The following is a 16,944-nucleotide window of genomic DNA, read 5'->3' as shown; positions in this document are numbered from 1 at the left end:
AAATAACTAAAGTACACCACTCTAATATATTCCTTGCTACATACCTTGGATATTATTCTTAAGGCAAAACATGCTGAGCCAAGTTACTGAGTAATATAAAAACTGTATTCATTCCAGTTAAAATCTTGGTCAATTCGCATTCCCAGAAACTTCGTGGTGCACATTTTTTCTATTTCTTTGCTATCCAGCATAAGGCACATATTTTCCCCTTGTCACTTTCTCCCTTACTGTATAAAGTTCGTTTTCTTTCTATTTAATGTCAGCTTATTTTAATATAACCATGACTGTATGTATGAGCATTTTTTCTGCTGTAGTACACAGTGATTCTTTTTTGTCACTAATTATGATACTCGTGTCATCTGCAAATAGTAGAATTTTGGCTGAACTGTCTGGAGCCTGCATATCATTGATATAAACTAGAAATAACAATGGGCCCAGAATGCTGCCCTGAGAAACAACTATTTAAATTTGTTTTGGTTCAGATATGGGTTTAAAATTGTGAAGATTCTTGGATGACCTCAGCTCAACAACTTGTGACCTGTTTTGCAGATAGGATTCAAACCAATTTTTAACGGTACCCCTGATGCATATTGCTTCAAGTTTCCCTAGTAATATTACATTGTTCACAGTATTGAAGGCTTTGGCTAAATCTAGATTAATTCCAACAACCTGTTTATTTGACTCAAAATTTCTTACTATTGCTGTGCAATATGGCTGTTTCTGTACTGTGCCATGTTGACTGTTACTTATTAGTTTGTTTTTCTAGATATTTTGTAACCCTGATTTTCATAAATTCCTCAAGTATTTTGGAGAAGTATGGGAGGAGAGATATAGGTTGGTAATTTTCTATTTTATGTCTGTCGCCATTTTTGTGTAGAGGTATCACTTTAGAGATTTTATTTTATCCGGAAATATCTCTTCACTAAGGGACAAGTTTGCTATGTGCACTATAGGTTCGACAACACGTGGAGCAATTTTTTAATTATTGATACAGGTACATCATCCAAACCAGAGGACAATTTGGATTTCAAGCATTTAATGACTTTTAGAACTTAATGCTCGTCTGATGGGATTGCCATCATGCTGGTATTTACCATTGGAGACATCACTGTTAATTGTTGCTTAAAGTAAGGGGAATATTAACAAAATAATTGTTTACATTGTTTGCCATGGCGTTTTTTCTATGGGGATATTTTCATTATTTTTAAGATGGATTTCCTGTTCTTTAGTTTGACCCAAATTTTTTTCTTTTTTTTTACCTCATCATCACACTCATGAACTACACTAAAAGATCACCTTCATTCAGTATAAAAGAGACACTCACAATAATTTTGAAGGTTCCTCTTCTGTGTCTCACAACATACATCAGTTGTTGAAATAACTCCTTCGGCAGCCTATTGCTTTACAGGACAGTGTGGTGACCCCACAGAATACTTATTTTAACACATGTAGTTTGGCACCCAAAGCTGCTGCGATAGCTGTACAGTGCTGAAGGTGCATATTGTCCCCTGATGTAAGTCACCACACACAAAATAGAAATAACACTAATGAACAATATCTGTACATTTATGTTTGACATGTTGTTTTCTATTGCTCTTTTCATAATGTGTACACAAAACTTCTTTCAAAATGGCATTCATTGATAAGAAGTCATTGATATGTGCAGCTCTCCTCTGGAGTGGTACATACAAGCACAGTCTGTGAACATGGTGCCCAGTGAACACAGTCCAAAGTTTTTTAAATTTTTTTTCCTATATGCCATGAATGTGGATTTCTTTTTGTAACTATGGCTTCTGAGATTGGTTATAGCCTCAGTACATCATTGTCCATGATAAAATACGCAAATTTACCCTCAATCGCAGCCATAATTTAAGAGCATGTCACTAAAGTGAACATAAAGTACTTGAAAGATGTTTTCTCTCTGTGTGTACAATAGTATCCAGTGCAGAACAACAGCGGCTACGGTCACCAGAGGCTGGACCCAGTACTGCAGGTGCAGCGAAGTCACCTGGTGAGTAAGAGTAAGAGCCCACTGTGGCAGGCTTACATTCCTGCTCTGTACACTAGAGAATCAAATGTATCTGGACACCTATTAGTGGACATTAAGATTTTGTGTTCTCCTTTGAGGACTTGAACTCTTCTGGGGACACTTTGACATTTCGAAATCTCTGTGGGTGGATGCCATCCCATTCTTCCTAGATAGCTGATACCAGACAAGGTAGAAATATTGGACACAGGGTATGGAGTGAAAATGCCATTTATAACTAATCCCTAAGACGATCCATTGCTTTCAGGTTGGAACATCGGCAGGCAAGCCTTCTTCAGGAATGCCACTGGTTATAAGCCTTTGCCTAACAATGCTGATCCATGAGAGGTACAAGTGTTGAGCTGATCAAATCGGTCGTTGTCTGTGAATTGTTCCTCTGCTGTGTATTGTACACAATACTGTCAAATATGTACTTACCCTTCTGCATTTATCATATCCTGAAGTACAATAAGGGGAGAACAAGTTAAAGAGGAGAAATTGCATATTGTTACACTGCCTGCTCTGCACTGCATTGTTGGCAGTAGAGGTAATGGCAGGTAATGTTCACTTAGTAGTCACCACATCCAAATTCTTCCGTCAGACACCCCACAGAGTATAGCACTATTTGTCACTCCAAATCTCGTTTCCACTCATCCACTCACCAGCAGTCATAGGTGTTTATGCTACAGTCAGTGTGACTTTATGTTGAACAGAAATATGTTGTTTCCAGAAGCTGCTCAGCCATTGTAACCAGTTTTTCTAACTCCCTGTACACAGCCATTTCCTTAGCGGGCTGCTAGCTGCACTTCAAAACTGAAGAGTGACTGCAGCAGCTAACTGCAAGCTGGTTTTTACTATTTCCTACCACAATGATAGAAGCACTTGTCCATCAGCATACTGTGTGTGCCTGGACTTCATGTAGCATTGGTTGTTCCTTCACATTTTCACTTAACTGTCACATCGCTGACAGCTGACTTGGGCAAGTTTGGAAGGGCTGAAATGCATTCCTGTGTTAATTATTCAGGTGTAATGCAAAGAAAAGTCCATGTTCAGTGTACTCAGATCCCTGACTGATGAATTCTGCTTACAAAACAGTATTACCTGCCACTTCCTATAATATGTATGATGGCAGTATCTGTTCCCGTAAGAACAATTACCCTAGATGACCATGCAGCTTTGCTAGAAATGAAATGATAATTAAATGGACACCCTAGCTGAAAACAGGCGGTCATGTACTTCATTGGGGACATGTTGAAAATGTGTGTCCCGACCTGGACTCATTCCCGGGATCGTCTGTTTACATGGCAGACGCTCTATCCATCTGAGCCACCGCGGGCACGGAGGATAGTGCGTCTGCAAGGACTTATCCCTTGCACATTCCCCGTGAGATCCACATTCCCAACATATCCACACCACTACATTCGTAGTGTGCCTAACAGATGTTTGCTGATCATACTCATTACTTGTGGCAGATTAATCTACCAAGTCCCGTTCGAGTTTGGGCATATCGTGTGCGTTCGCACAAGAAGGTCAATGTCCGGGAAGCCGTATTTTAACTATATATGATGGTAGTATCTGTTCTTGAAAGAACAATTACCTTGGATGACCATGCAGCTTTGCTAGAAATGAAATGGTAATTAAATGGATCGAGCGTCTGCCATGTAAGCAGAAGATCCCGGGTTCGAGTCCCGGTCGGGCCACACATTTTCAACATTTCCCCAACGAAGTACATCACCGCCTCTTTGCAGCTAGGGTGTCCATTTAATTATCATTTCACTTCCTATAATAGTAGATCCACCTCTCATTGAATTAAAATGCTCAGTTGCACGTTACATAAGGGTGCCCAGGTATTTTGATTGGATAGTGGGTTTATAGTTCTTATCTATGTGATTTCTGCAACCCCTTAGTCAGTCCACCATTCACAACTGAATTAGAATCCAGAAATCACAATATATTTTAATATATTTATGTTTTTGAATATTGAGGACTTTGATTTGGGGCGAGTATTTACTGACTTACAGAAATACAAAGTTTACCTATATAGCTGTGGAAACGTGTGTGCTGAGAATTACAGGGAGGGAAAAGGAAACAGAAAAATGGACAGGGAACAGGCAGGAGTAGGAGACGTAGTGGGGAGGTAGTGGAGATGAGTGACAAATGTAGTGATGGAGTGAGTGACAGATAGGATAAGACAATTACATGCTCCTATCCTAGGGAGGTGAGTGGGGGGAACATTGAGGTGACAGTCTGGTGAGAGGCATTGAGTGGATATCAGGCTACATGGACTACAAGCTGCAATGCCTGTAGCTTGAGACCAGAATACCAGGAGAAGCCAGGGAAGAGGCTTAATCAAACAGTGGGACTCCAATGAATGAATGAATGAATGAATGAATGAATGATGTGAGTAGAAGAAACAGAGGATGATTTGTATTTCAAAACTGAACCTTTTTGTACAACCTATTATGGTAGTAACTTAAATGGAAATATTTGGGTGTGAATCTAGTTTATAAATGGTCATAGCTGATGCGTTCAGTACTACCATAAGTTATTTGATACTAACATTTTCAGGGGCTCCCTTAACCTTTCTGTGGTCAATCAGACATAAAGGTCCTGCCAAAATGTTTGTTTCAGAATCTGCATAACCATAGGAATGTCCCATTTCATTGTGTACTGTGATCTGTTGTTCAGTTTATGTACAATTAAAACCCAGAAGCTGACAGGTGATGCTAGAATGTGTTTTTTTCTTTGTTGGTACAGAAGTGAGTACAGTATGTTTTATAGAAGGAGCTTCCTATCTTTGGCTTAATTGTGGATGGCAAAGACAGTGTAGATATTATTTATCTTTGTTACATTATTTGCTAGGTATATACTATTTGACATATATTTTCACTGATAACTCATTCTTGAAGAAAACTGATGTCTGTGCCTTGTAACTAAAATTAATGCATGTCTTTATTAATGAAAATCATATCAAAATCGTAACTGTAGTTGGAAATCTACCACCACAAATGTACAGATACTGTTCTCTTGATGTACTGTTTTTCTTCTTTCTCATGAGATAGTGTACTGGAGACATTTGTTTTCTTTTCCTTATTTTGTGTTGAATGTCTCTGTAGTTTCTTGGAATTAATTGTTTACAATTATTTATGGAGCTGTCTTTTGAATTATGGATAGGGTGGTTATGAAGAATCCAGTCAGCAGAAATAAGGTTTCTATGATCTACTTTATAACATATGAAAGCTGATCACCTCTGAAATGAAGGTGCTGGGAGTGTATAGTAGAGTGAAAACAACTGAAGCATGTGGGATGAATGTGTCAATGCTTTTGGAGAGAATGGCTGATAATACAGTATCACTTCCTCTTCACTAGATTTGTCTCTGGTGCCAGTACCTTTGTTCATAAAATACACTCCTGGAAATTGAAATAAGAACACCGTGAATTCATAGTCCCAGGAAGGTGGAACTTTATTGACACATTCCTGGGGTCAGATACATCACATGATCACACTGACAGAACCACAGGCACATACACAGGCAACAGAGCATGCACAATGTCGGCACTAGTACAGTGTATATCCACCATTCGCAGCAATGCAGGCTGCTATTCTCCCATGGAGATGATCGTAGAGATGCTGGATGTAGTCCTGTGGAACGGCTTGCCATGCCATTTCCAGCTGGCGCCTCAGTTGGACCCGCGTTCGTGCTGGACGTGCAGACCACGTGAGACGACGCTTCATCCAGTCCCAAACATGCTCAATGGGGAACAGATCCGGAGATCTTGCTGGCCAGGGTAGTTGACTTACACCTTCTAGAGCACGTTGGGTGGCACGGGATACATGCGGACGTGCATTGTCCTGTTGGAACAGCAAGTTCCCTTGCCGGTCTAGGAATGGTAGAACGATGGGTTCGATGACGGTTTGGATGTACCGTGCACTATTCAGTGTCCCCTCGACGATCACCAGTGGTGTACCGCCAGTGTAGGAGATTGCTCCCCACACCATGATGCCGGGTGTTGGCCCTGTGTGCCTCGGTCGTATGCAGTCCTGATTGTGGCGCTCGCCTGCACGGCGCCAAACACGCATACGACCATCATTGGCACCAAGGCAGAAGCGACTCACATCGCTGAAGACGACACGTCTCCATTCGTCCCTCCATTCACGCCTGTCGCGGCACCACTGGAGGCGGGCTGCACGATGTTGGGGCATGAGCGGAAGACGGCCTAACGGTGTGCGGGACCGTAGCCCAGCTTCATGCAGACGGTTGCGAATGGTCCTCGCCGATACCCCAGGAGCAACAGTGTCTCTAATTTGCTGGGAAGTGGCGGTGCGGTCCCCTACGGCACTGCATAGGATCCTACGGTCTTGGCGTGTATCCATGCGTCGCTGCGGTCCGGTCCCAGGTCGACGGGCACGTGCATCTTCCGCCGACCACTGGCGACAACATCAATGTACTGTGGAGACCTCACGCCCCACGTGTTGAGCAATTCGGTGATACGTCCACCCGGCCTCCCGCATGCCCACTATACGCCCTCGCTCAAGGTCCATCAACTGCACATACGGTTCACGTCCACGCTGTCGCGGCATGCTACCAGTGTTAAAGACTGCGATGGAGCTCCGTATGCCACGGCAAACTGGCTGACACTGACGGCGGCGGTGCACAAATGCTGCGCAGATAGCGCCATTCGACGGTAAACACCGCGGTTCCTGGTGTGTCCGCTGTGCTGTGCGTGTGATCATTGCTTGTACAGCCCTCTCGCAGTGTCTGGAGGAAGTATGGTGAGTCTGACACACCGGTGTCAATGTGTTCTTTTTTCCATGTCCAGGAGTGTATTTCCCATCAAGACTTTCACTACAGTTAGATCCCAGACCAATCTGTTCGTCTTTCTGCCTCACCTCTCTACAGGGAGTCCAGCAGGGAGCTGCCTTGCCCCATCTGCCACCCACACTCGTGGTCATATGTCCCACCTAATGTGGATGATCCATGCACAAGGAGAGAGATGTGCTCAGGTAGCCATGAACATTAGAACATCATTGCAACACAGAAGGCACATGATAATGTTGGGCAAGTGAAACAGCTTCCTAGTGCAAGCAACATAAAAATACTCCTGATATGCTGTAAGGTTGTCACTAATATGAGCTAAACTGAGCACTGCAAGCTGCACTGATGATGTCCTAGATTCCAATGTTGCTGTGCTCAGAGGAAAAGTTTTGACTGTAACAGCAGCCAAAAGTATGAACTGTCATCCCCATGGAGGAGATGGCAGTGTCAACCATGAGGCACACACCTGGAAGAAAAATACAGAAATTGGGCCAAGAAATCAGTAAGGAGGTATGATGATGTGGAATGGTGCAGGCAGAAAGATACCAGGATGAAAGAAAGAAGTGCCACAAGGCATTTGAACATGGAGCAAAACCATTCAACCACTATGCAGAAGCACTTGAACACAGAGATGAAGGCTACCTAATGGATCACAAGACACTGGTAAAAAGCTTCCAGAGACAAAAAAGGAATTATAAAAGCACAAGAAGAGAGATGTTCCTGAGTGGGCAAGAGGAAGAGTGTTTCATTGTGGCACAGATGGTACATGCCAACATGAAGCAAATGAAACAACTTTCTGATGAAGGCAAGGAAGAGAATGCCATGATGCATGAAAAGATTGCTACTAATATGAAAACTATTCTTGAAGCTTCCAGTTGAGCACTCTGTCTGTAACAACTGACAAACACTGCTGTAGGTTGCACTGGCAATGCCAATATTGTGGGCTGCATTCTTATTAATATAGTCATGCATTCCAAAGTAGATAGTTGATGTCGAGTCTGGAACTTGGGTTGGCTAGTGAGCCACTGCACATTCCCCTACAAAGGCTATGTAGTGGAGAAATACTGTTAAGTTGTCCAGTGTCGCATGGCTCCAGGGTGGAAACCATGCAGTGGCTGTCATTGGCAAGATCCGCTGCACTGAGGGTGAGTTTCAGTTTCAAGCCTGTTAAGATGCCAGCAACTGACATACCTCTGTTGTGTGGCATAAGGCAGAATTGTAAAACACCAGCCAGATGCTACTCCACCCACTTCCACCTCATTCCTATTATGTCTCCTAATCCATCCTGTTCCCATACGCATCAGATTTTCTTTCTGTCTCACCTCTACAAAAAATCCACCTGAGAAATAATCTGCCTCACCTGCCACTCATTCTCCTCACTACTTGTACCCATCTGTAAGTAAAGAAAGGAGTGTTACATTGATTGTGTTTGATGTGGCATTATTACTGCACAAACAGCAAAAATGTGGTAAGTGATAAACATTTTTGCTATTACTTTCTGTGGGGTATCTGTGAGAGAAATTCATCATAATTTAAAATTATTGGTGAAGTTTTCTGCAAAACACCAAGTGCTCTCATTGCCAAATACTGGATGAATATAATGTCGGTACATGAATGCAAGTAGTGAAGGTGCATAAACAAGCTTACACACAGTTCCTAAATGTTAAACGTGACACTGTGTTAACTGTGTAACATAAGATTGTATGTTTTATTAAGCAGATTTTAAAATTTGATCAATAATTATGTGAAATGATGACAATAAACATTTATTTGTCCCTGCCAGTCTTCAGATAGCAAGCGTGCAACCGGAATAAAGTTCTGGCTTTCTGGAACTCGGTAATATTGATGGTTGTTTATAATTGAGTAGATTAGATGCTCAATTATACACTGATCCGTACTTTTTCTAAAAGATAGAAACAATTGATTCTGTTCTTTATCAGGTCATGTTGAAACACACTTAGTTTATCACTAGTTTGTTTTACTTGTGCAGATAAAGTATTTATTATATTAACACGCAAATTCTTTTTTTGTCAATCAGGCCCTGCTGAGGAGGAAGGCACGCGCCCCATCGCTCAGGTGAGTGAAAGTAGTGGATGCACGTATGAGACTGGCAGAGCAAGTGTGATTTTCACCAGTAGCATATAAAGTTTGGTTCTGTGGCATGTAATGAACCCCACACTGCTTCCTGTCCTCCTCCCAGGGTGAGGACATATTTCATCAGCTCAGGGCTTTGAACCGTTAAAATACTTCCTCCTATTCTGAGCTACTCTGCACACTACCAACTTGCTTAATCAAATAAACTCCTTTATTAATATCCTATTCATCTCCATTTCAGTCTCATTGCATCTCCCATGGCAGTCTGTTTCCTGACATCACAAACTTTGCAACTTCTTTAGCACTGTTAACTGAAATGCTATCTCAAGTCTAAATTACTTGCTAAATGAACCAAAAAATACCTCAAAGACCACTCATATACTGGCTCTTAATTTAAAACAAGTAACTCTCTTTAATTATTAATGTCAAGTCATGTGTCATTGGTTAGTGTACAGAATCTTACTGACAGCTCGACTTCATCTTCGTTCTCCTGATGTAATGGCAGTTGTCATGATGCTGACAGTTCTAGGGGGAAGGCACATTGCTGAACAAGAATGAGACAGCAAGGAATAAACCCATGGACTGGTTGTTTGTGTTGCCATCATCATTTGTGAAAGTGGCATGGCTGGACCATGTAAAATTTGGGGATTCGTGTGGATGCTGATAACCACACCATTGAGTGCCCCCTAACCAGGTATCATCATCATCATGATAGAATAAAACACTGAAATCATCATGAACTGTGAAGAACGATAAACTAATTATCGTTATCCCATCCTGCAGATATGCTGCATCAATCTCCACTAGATTTTGTGTGTTGTGGTTGGCAGGTGTTACTAGAGGAGGCCAAAATGCATGCGTTTTAACTCACGCAGGCTGGCGTGAGGTCTGGAACAGGACAAGGAAATTCGAATTTAGAAAAACTGACTTAGCTGGTGGAATACTTAACTTTAATCCATTAATGATGAACGTCTGTTTTGATGGTACATGATTCACAATATCAATAGTAACTGATACGGGCCACTTGCTAGGTTGTAGCAAATGAGGTAGCTGAAGGCTATGCTAAACTATCGTCTCGGCAAATGAGAGCGTATTTTGTCAGTGAACCATCACTACAAAGACGGTTGTACAGCTGGGGCGAGTGCTAGGAAGTCTCTCTAGACCTGCCGTGTGGTGGCGCTCGGTCTGCAATCACTGATAGTGGCGACACGCGGGTCCGACGTATACTACCGGACCGCGGCCGATTTAAAGGCTACCACCTAGCAAGTGTGGTGTCTGGCGGTGACACCACATTATGCACAACAGAGAAGGGTATAAAAGTTTAAAGCCATCATTTGAATTTAAAAAAAATAATAATCACTTTGTGGTGGTGACCATTGTTCATCGGTACTGTAGACATTGTGAGATGTACACCTTTACCAGCTTGAAGCTATTCCTGGCCGCGTTTTACATTCCTCTCCTGAACTTTTCCATATGTACTGTTTACATCCCTCAGTCATTCCGTGTCATGGACACTCTTCATCCAGCTTACTGGCCAACTCCCTCACCCCTTTCTGCTGCTCGTTGACTGTAATGCACACCATTCTCTTTGGAAATCTCCCAGAACCTGACAGAGAGGTGCCCTCTAGGCTGAACTTCTGTCACCTTAACCTCATTTGCCTTATCGTGGGAGTACCCATCTTCCTTTTAACTACATGCACTCCTACCCATATCTGGAAATCTCCTGCACTGCCCAATTTGCCCATCGTCTCATCACTGTCTCTAGTACGTACTCGAGCAACCATTTACCATTTGCTATCCATTTTCTGACTCCTACCCCACATATATGCACACCCAAATGGCAACTTTCTAGGGATGACTCGAGATTTACTGTTCCCTGGCACCCTTTGAGTAACATAATTTCTCCAGTTGTGATGGCCAGGTAGAGTATCTTACAAATGCCATCATTACCACCACACAATATTCCATTCTCGTCCTTCATCTTTACTGTGCCATGTCACAGTGCCTTGATTGACTGAGCTGTGTTGTGACTCAACTCACATGCAGAGATGTGTTCTCCATGTTTTTAACCATCATTCTATGATGGCAAACTGCATTCATTATGAACAGTTGCATGCACAGTGTCATTGCACCCTTCAGGATAGCAAAAATCTAGCTAGATTTCCTTAACTAGTTCTTCTAACAGTTCCACTACCTCATCTGTTGTATGGGCCCTGCAGGACCAAGATCCATTGGGCTGCTATTCTGCGGAGATTTCAAGCTCCACCCACTATCATTCTGCCTTCCTCCACCAGAAACAAGTGGAGGAGGCTTGGGTAGTACCCTTATTTTGGCAGATTAGCGAGTGCTACAAGCTGCCTTTAGTATGAGGGGGCGAGAACTTGCTCTCACTTCCTATCGATCCTCCAACACAGTGCTGGACGATGTTTGCATTCAGATGTTCCTAAACCTTTCTTTTGTGGGCAAGCACTTGCTCTTTCTTATGTACAACTGCATCTGGGCAGAGGGCGCCGTTTACCAGATACCAGCATAAAGACACTGTCATTCCCATACCCATACCCAAGCCCAGTACGGAAAAATGCCTTCCTTCTAGTTACTGCCCCATTTCTCCCACAAGCTGTGTTTGCAAACTGATGAAACATGTAATTCATGCCTGGCTGGTATAGTGACTAGAGTGTGGCAATTCACTGACCACTGTACTGTGCGGATTTTGATCAGGCCGTCCTGCAGCTGACCATCTCATCACTTTGTCAACGTGTGTCGTGAATGGTTTTCTGTGGGTATATCAGACACTGCCAGTGTTTTTAAATTTGCAGAAAGCCTGAAACACCTTCTGAAGGATGGGTATTCTTGATCTCTCTACATGTGGCACTTCTGAGGCCACATGCCCCATGTCCTTCAGGTATTTTTAAAGTATTGATTTTTCAAGGAATGTTGGTACTGCCTTGTCAGACACCTTTACCAGGAAGTTGGTGTGCCTCAGGGTACTGTTTTGAGTGTGACCCTCTTTGCTATTGCCTTTAACCTTATTATGTCCTGTCTCCTGCAGGTCATCTCCAGCAATCTACTGTTGCTCACTTCTACCCTGTTACCCTCCCACACCTTGTCCCAGCCTCCTCCTTACCCCCACGTGATTGCCTGTTTAATCATGTGCAACTGCTCGCAGCCTGGCTTCAGCTGCCAGAGAGTGTGATCACGTGTGTGAGAGTTGCATTTGCGTGAGTATGTGAGTGTATGTTATCTATATATAACAGAGGCCTTGTTCACTGAGAGCTCACTTTCTTACAGTTTTTTTTTCTTTTTTTTTTTTTTGTCGTGCCTGTGTGCTTTCCATGGTATTGTTAAATTCATTTCTGAAGAATTGTGATGGCTCGAGGCATTGAGGTGCTGAGGTAGGGGTCAGTGTACACTCATCAGCAAACAAACAATTGTGCCATATTAGACAAAAGCCTGGAAAGATCAGACCATTTGGCAATAGTGCCATAAAAACCAGACCAGGGATTGATCTCGGGGAGATGAGTGTCATTGGTGTGGTAAATGTGAGGTGTCTGATACTAACTCAGTATTCATGCTAGTGATCGCTTACTTAACTGCATAGGTTATGGACCTGACTCTCGGAAGGTTCAAATCACTGACATAAGCACACTCTTAGCCTTAGTATATTTATTGGCATTCAGATTCTAAGTGCTCACTGTCTACCATTCAAGCAACTAAGAATGGAAGACCAGTTTTACCAACAAGTTTTTTGTTTTCCACTGCCACTCATATTCTTCATTTTGCAGCTTGAAAATATATCTCTGCATGATTTAGAATGAAGGTTATGGCCTCAAAATTACCTGCTCTTCCCAAATCCATTCTCCATGGTGAAATGATAGAAGCATTGCACGGTAACTTGAAGGTGCAGAGTTCAAAGCTACACATTTCCATTTTTTAATTGTTTTTGCAAATTCACTAGAAAGAGAGACAGATTTTTTTGACATTTATGCAAATAATGGAATTGTGTGTCTGAGTAATGAAATAGCTGCTCTTGTTGTGTATGGGCTTCACTCTGTTTCAGATACATTTATTAAACTACCTGTAGCTAAAGTCATGAAAGTTATAATGTTTTATGATAGAGAAAATAACCAACAACAAAAGCAACATTTGAAGAGCTCTTCTTAAAAGACAGAATGAAACATGATACCTTTAACAGTTCATGATAAGAAATATTACACACTACTACAACCACACTTAATACTTACCATCCTTAAATGTTTAAAGCAGTGGTTAAAATTTCCCACAGTACTTTGACAAAGTGTGAACAAATAATGATGTACTTTTGCACCTACATACAGCCATTAAAGCTCTAATGAATGGGCAGGCAGCATTATCAAATTAGTTATCAACATTACTGGGTCAGCTACTTGTCAGAGAATATTAACTATAATCTATTAGATCTATTATGAACTACCAGAAAAAAGAATGCCAACAATTAAGCTTCCAGATGCATTTGAACTTGGATGCTGGCATCTTAAGTACTCACTTATGTGCCTTTACTGATGTAGATGTAGAATGGGTGCCAAGTTTGATATAATTATTTGAACACAAACCAGACCTCATGGCAAAGAATAGAAACAGTAAAACTAATGATTCACAGTATCATCCAGTTGCAGGCCTAGGTAAGCAAAGTGTTGCAACAAAACATTTGATCATATTCCATCAGATCTCATCTGTCACATGTGCCAAACTATAACTTCACTTTCCATTACAGTGCTTGTGTATAGTCCAGCACAATATCAACATTGTGAAGTGCGCTTCCACAAACATTTCTACAGCAAAAAGAGATCAAATTTCTTCACGGGGTTTACAATACTATTCAGGTTTTCATCACACAATGTTATTCTTGTATGGGAGTCCTAGTGTACTGCATATCGTGCTTGAAAACGGGAACAGGGAGAAGGGGAAGATAAGGAAGATGATGGCGAGGTGAGTTGCAGTCTTGTGTTAGACCATCATAGCAACAATAGTTGCGGGCACAGATCAGTGGAAGATGTCATGGAAGGCCTTAGAACATCACTGAGACCCTAATTACAAGTAACAGACATAAGAAATAAATGAATACACCTTTGGTTGTCGTTACTCATGCCCTGGCTCCAACTCAAACCATTAATGTTTGCTTGACTGTGATATTCCTCTGGTGCTGCTTGTGAGTGGATGACTGTAACTGAGGTATTGTCAGAGGTGTTAGTCATCAGAAATGGCATATTAGTCCAATGCTGATTTCTCTCTTGTCATGCTGATAAATGGCAAAAATGTTTAAGGAAATTTTGTTCAAATATGTGGCCTGTCCTCAGTGTAAGCTGTGCAAGGTTAAGCAAACGTCTGCAGTATGCAGATGATTTGGCTTTCCATCCATGCTTGTCACATATCTGGCAGAGTCGTGAATTTCTATGTATCCTGTGTTGACATGACAAATATTAAGGGGTAGTAACGTGCATTTTTAAAGCTATACAAATTCACCCCAAGGGTGACTATGGGAGTGGAAGTTGCCTGAGTATTGGGAACTTTGGATAAAATATCAACCTGTGTGATTGATGAATCTTTGGAATGTCAGAAGTCTACCCCTACTGTAAAGAGAATTTTAAAGAATTTTGTTGAAGGAGGCACTATCAGCAGAATGCCTGGCTCAAGATACTGAGCACACAGCAGGATAACACATAGCTTGCCTGTAAGAGCCAACTAATCCCTCCCCTAGATACGAAGCAGTTGTAGTGAGTGACCAACTTCCCAGTTCCAATGATGCAGTTAGTTGAGGGCCAAGGAAAGCTGTACTGCACGCACTATGATCCACTATAAAACAGGAACTCAGTGAGGAAATGTTACACTGGCTGGCAGCCACAGAGCTACATCTGAATGCAATGTGAAAAAATGTATTTTTTCACAGATAAGTTGTCTTACCAAGACCAAACAGTAGTTTAGCAGCCGTGAGGGTCCAGACATAATGGCAAATAAGTGGTGACAACAGGTAGTACTAGCCGATTGTCGGTTTCCCCCGCCGGGGGCGTCGGTTTCCCCCGCCGGGGGCGTCGGTTTCCCCCGCCGGGGGCGTCGGTTTCCCCCGCCGGGGGCGTCGGTTTCCCCCGCCGGGGGCGTCGTTTTCCCCCCGCCGGGGGCGTCGGTTTCCCCCGCCGGGGGCGTCGGTTTCCCCCGCCGGGGGCGTCGGTTTCCCCCGCCGGGGGCGTCGGTTTCCCCCGCCGGGGGGCGTCGGTTTCCCCCGCCGGGGGCGTCGGTTTCCCCCGCCGGGGGCGTCGGTTTCCCCCGCCGGGGGCGTCGGTTTCCCCCGCCGGGGGCGTCGGTTTCCCCCCGCCGGGGGCGTCGGTTTCCCCCGCCGGGGGCGTCGGTTTCCCCCGCCGGGGGCGTCGGTTTCCCCCGCCGGGGGCGTCGGTTTCCCCCGCCGGGGGCGTCGGTTTCCCCCGCCTCAGTAGCAGTCCGTATGCCCACATTTTTAAGAAAGTGGTGCTGCATTTAGTGTGAATGCTATATTGTGGAGGGGAATTCATGCTACAGGAGGAATATTCACTTGTGTATAGGTCTGCTCATTCAACTGCAGCTGTCCAAGATAGACATTAATGTAATGGACTGGCTGTGAGAGACTGCTCACTTGAACACAATGGAAATTATGTGTGTGTAAGTAGCACGAACACACAGAGAACTGGCTGTGAAACACACCATTTATAGCTGATGCTCTTTTGGACTGGTTTTTTTGAAGCCTCGGTGGGGTTGTTTCTTCTGACAAATGGGTCCAATGCCTCACAGATTCAGTGCCAGGGTGCATGACTGAAGTCGGAAATAGAGGCATTCTGGATAAAATGTTATGGACTGAGAACATTTTACATTCTTTCCTTGTTCTTCTGTGCAGTGTTCTGCCAGTGAGAGCCAGCACAAAATCTCTTGGTGACGGAAAAATATCAAAGATGAGAGAAGGAAATTTGAGCTAGTTCTAGTTGGCATTATCCTTGTACCTGAAATAAATTTATTTTAATTTAATATTTTGAGTATTACATTCTCTTTACTTGCTCTCTGCCTACATACATGAAATGAATAAACCAAGAGTGCCCCTTTTTAGGGCTATTTTTTGTTATGTCAAATTCATTTCTCTCCCACTCTATTGCCACCCATCAGCCTCGGCCAAAAATGTGCAAAATACATCTCTCTCTCTCTCTCTCTCTCTCTCTCTCTCTCTCTCTCTCTCTCTCTCTCTCTCTCTCTCTCTCTCTCTCTCTCTCACACACACACACACACACACACACACACACACACACACACACACACACAGGCAAATTACAAATTGGAAAGTCTCTCATGACCAAATAAGAAAACAGGGCAGTAGGATAATTTGTAGTTTCTAAATGGTGTTTGTATATAGAAATTGGTCTGTATGCTGCATTTATTTGATGGAGTACATGTGTTTCCTCATGCTGTATGTAGAATAAGAAACAATATGACATTTAATTTCTGTTGGACAAAACGTGTTTATTTCTTGTCTGAATCCTGGGCTACAGCAATGAACTTTGTCCACAGATTGTTCTTCCTTCATGTAATGGAGGAAAAATGCAACTGTGGACACTGCATCATGTAATTTCCCCATGCATCCTCCACAGCCTGACTAAACACAGCTTTGTTAGAGGCCATCTGATCTCGACTGTCGGTCATTTGTCCCAATCAGTGCTACCTAACAATAGCAAGACTGTGCACTCAATTTGCTTACTAAATCACAATCTGTCTTACATCACTGCACCCTTCAGTAAGAGTGATAGATTTGGTGAGTGGGAAGTAACTATACTGCCACTCATCTCAGACATTTCATACTTGCAGAACTGCAGTGCGAAAGGTGGGAGGTAGGGTGGGTGGGAGGGAGGTAGGAGGGAAGTCAGTATGGAACTGATGTAGCAGAAAATCAGTTTGTAAAGTAAACACCACTTGGTGTTAGGCTCATACTCACCCAGTTTATGGACTGCAGTTGTTCTT

The 16,944-nt window shown here is 42.9% G+C and overlaps 2 protein-coding genes across 2 annotated transcripts in view; one reads left to right on the top strand and one right to left on the bottom strand.

Moving 5' to 3' along the window:
* LOC124560743 (spore wall protein 2-like) overlaps positions 1-13,098 on the top strand; it is a gene marked incomplete at its 5' end in the record, with an annotated part of 155,987 nt that extends 142,889 nt beyond the window's left edge. Inside the window, one exon of the mRNA XM_047130930.1 lies at positions 12,995-13,098. Coding sequence (XP_046986886.1) covers positions 12,995-13,098 — 104 coding nt within the window. The remainder of the gene's footprint in view (positions 1-12,994) is intronic.
* Positions 13,099-13,681: 583 nt separating this feature from the next.
* LOC124560741 (nascent polypeptide-associated complex subunit alpha, muscle-specific form-like) lies at positions 13,682-15,419 on the bottom strand. Its single transcript, XM_047130929.1, has 2 exons — positions 14,995-15,419; positions 13,682-13,745 (listed from the first exon to the last, which is right to left on the bottom strand). Exons 1-2 carry the CDS (start codon positions 15,417-15,419, stop codon positions 13,682-13,684), a joined length of 489 nt encoding a protein of 162 aa, XP_046986885.1.
* Positions 15,420-16,944: the final 1,525 nt, after the last annotated feature.

Source organism: Schistocerca americana, unplaced genomic scaffold (genome assembly GCF_021461395.2).
Source record: "Schistocerca americana isolate TAMUIC-IGC-003095 unplaced genomic scaffold, iqSchAmer2.1 HiC_scaffold_111, whole genome shotgun sequence".
In the NCBI taxonomy this organism is placed as follows: domain Eukaryota; kingdom Metazoa; phylum Arthropoda; class Insecta; order Orthoptera; family Acrididae; genus Schistocerca; species Schistocerca americana.
The sequence above is the reverse complement of the archived record's forward strand: the minus strand, read 5'-3'. Positions and strand labels throughout refer to the sequence as shown.

Bases quoted from the DNA above. Each gene is read 5' to 3' on its own strand.
- LOC124560741 (XM_047130929.1), bottom strand. From the start codon at position 15,419: ATGTGGGCATACGGACTGCTACTGAGGCGGGGGAAACCGACGCCCCCG. The intron at 13,746-14,994 runs GCGGGGGAAACC...TTTTTGCTGTAG, and splicing joins GGGGGAAACCGACGCCCCCG to AAATGTTTGTGGAAGCGCAC.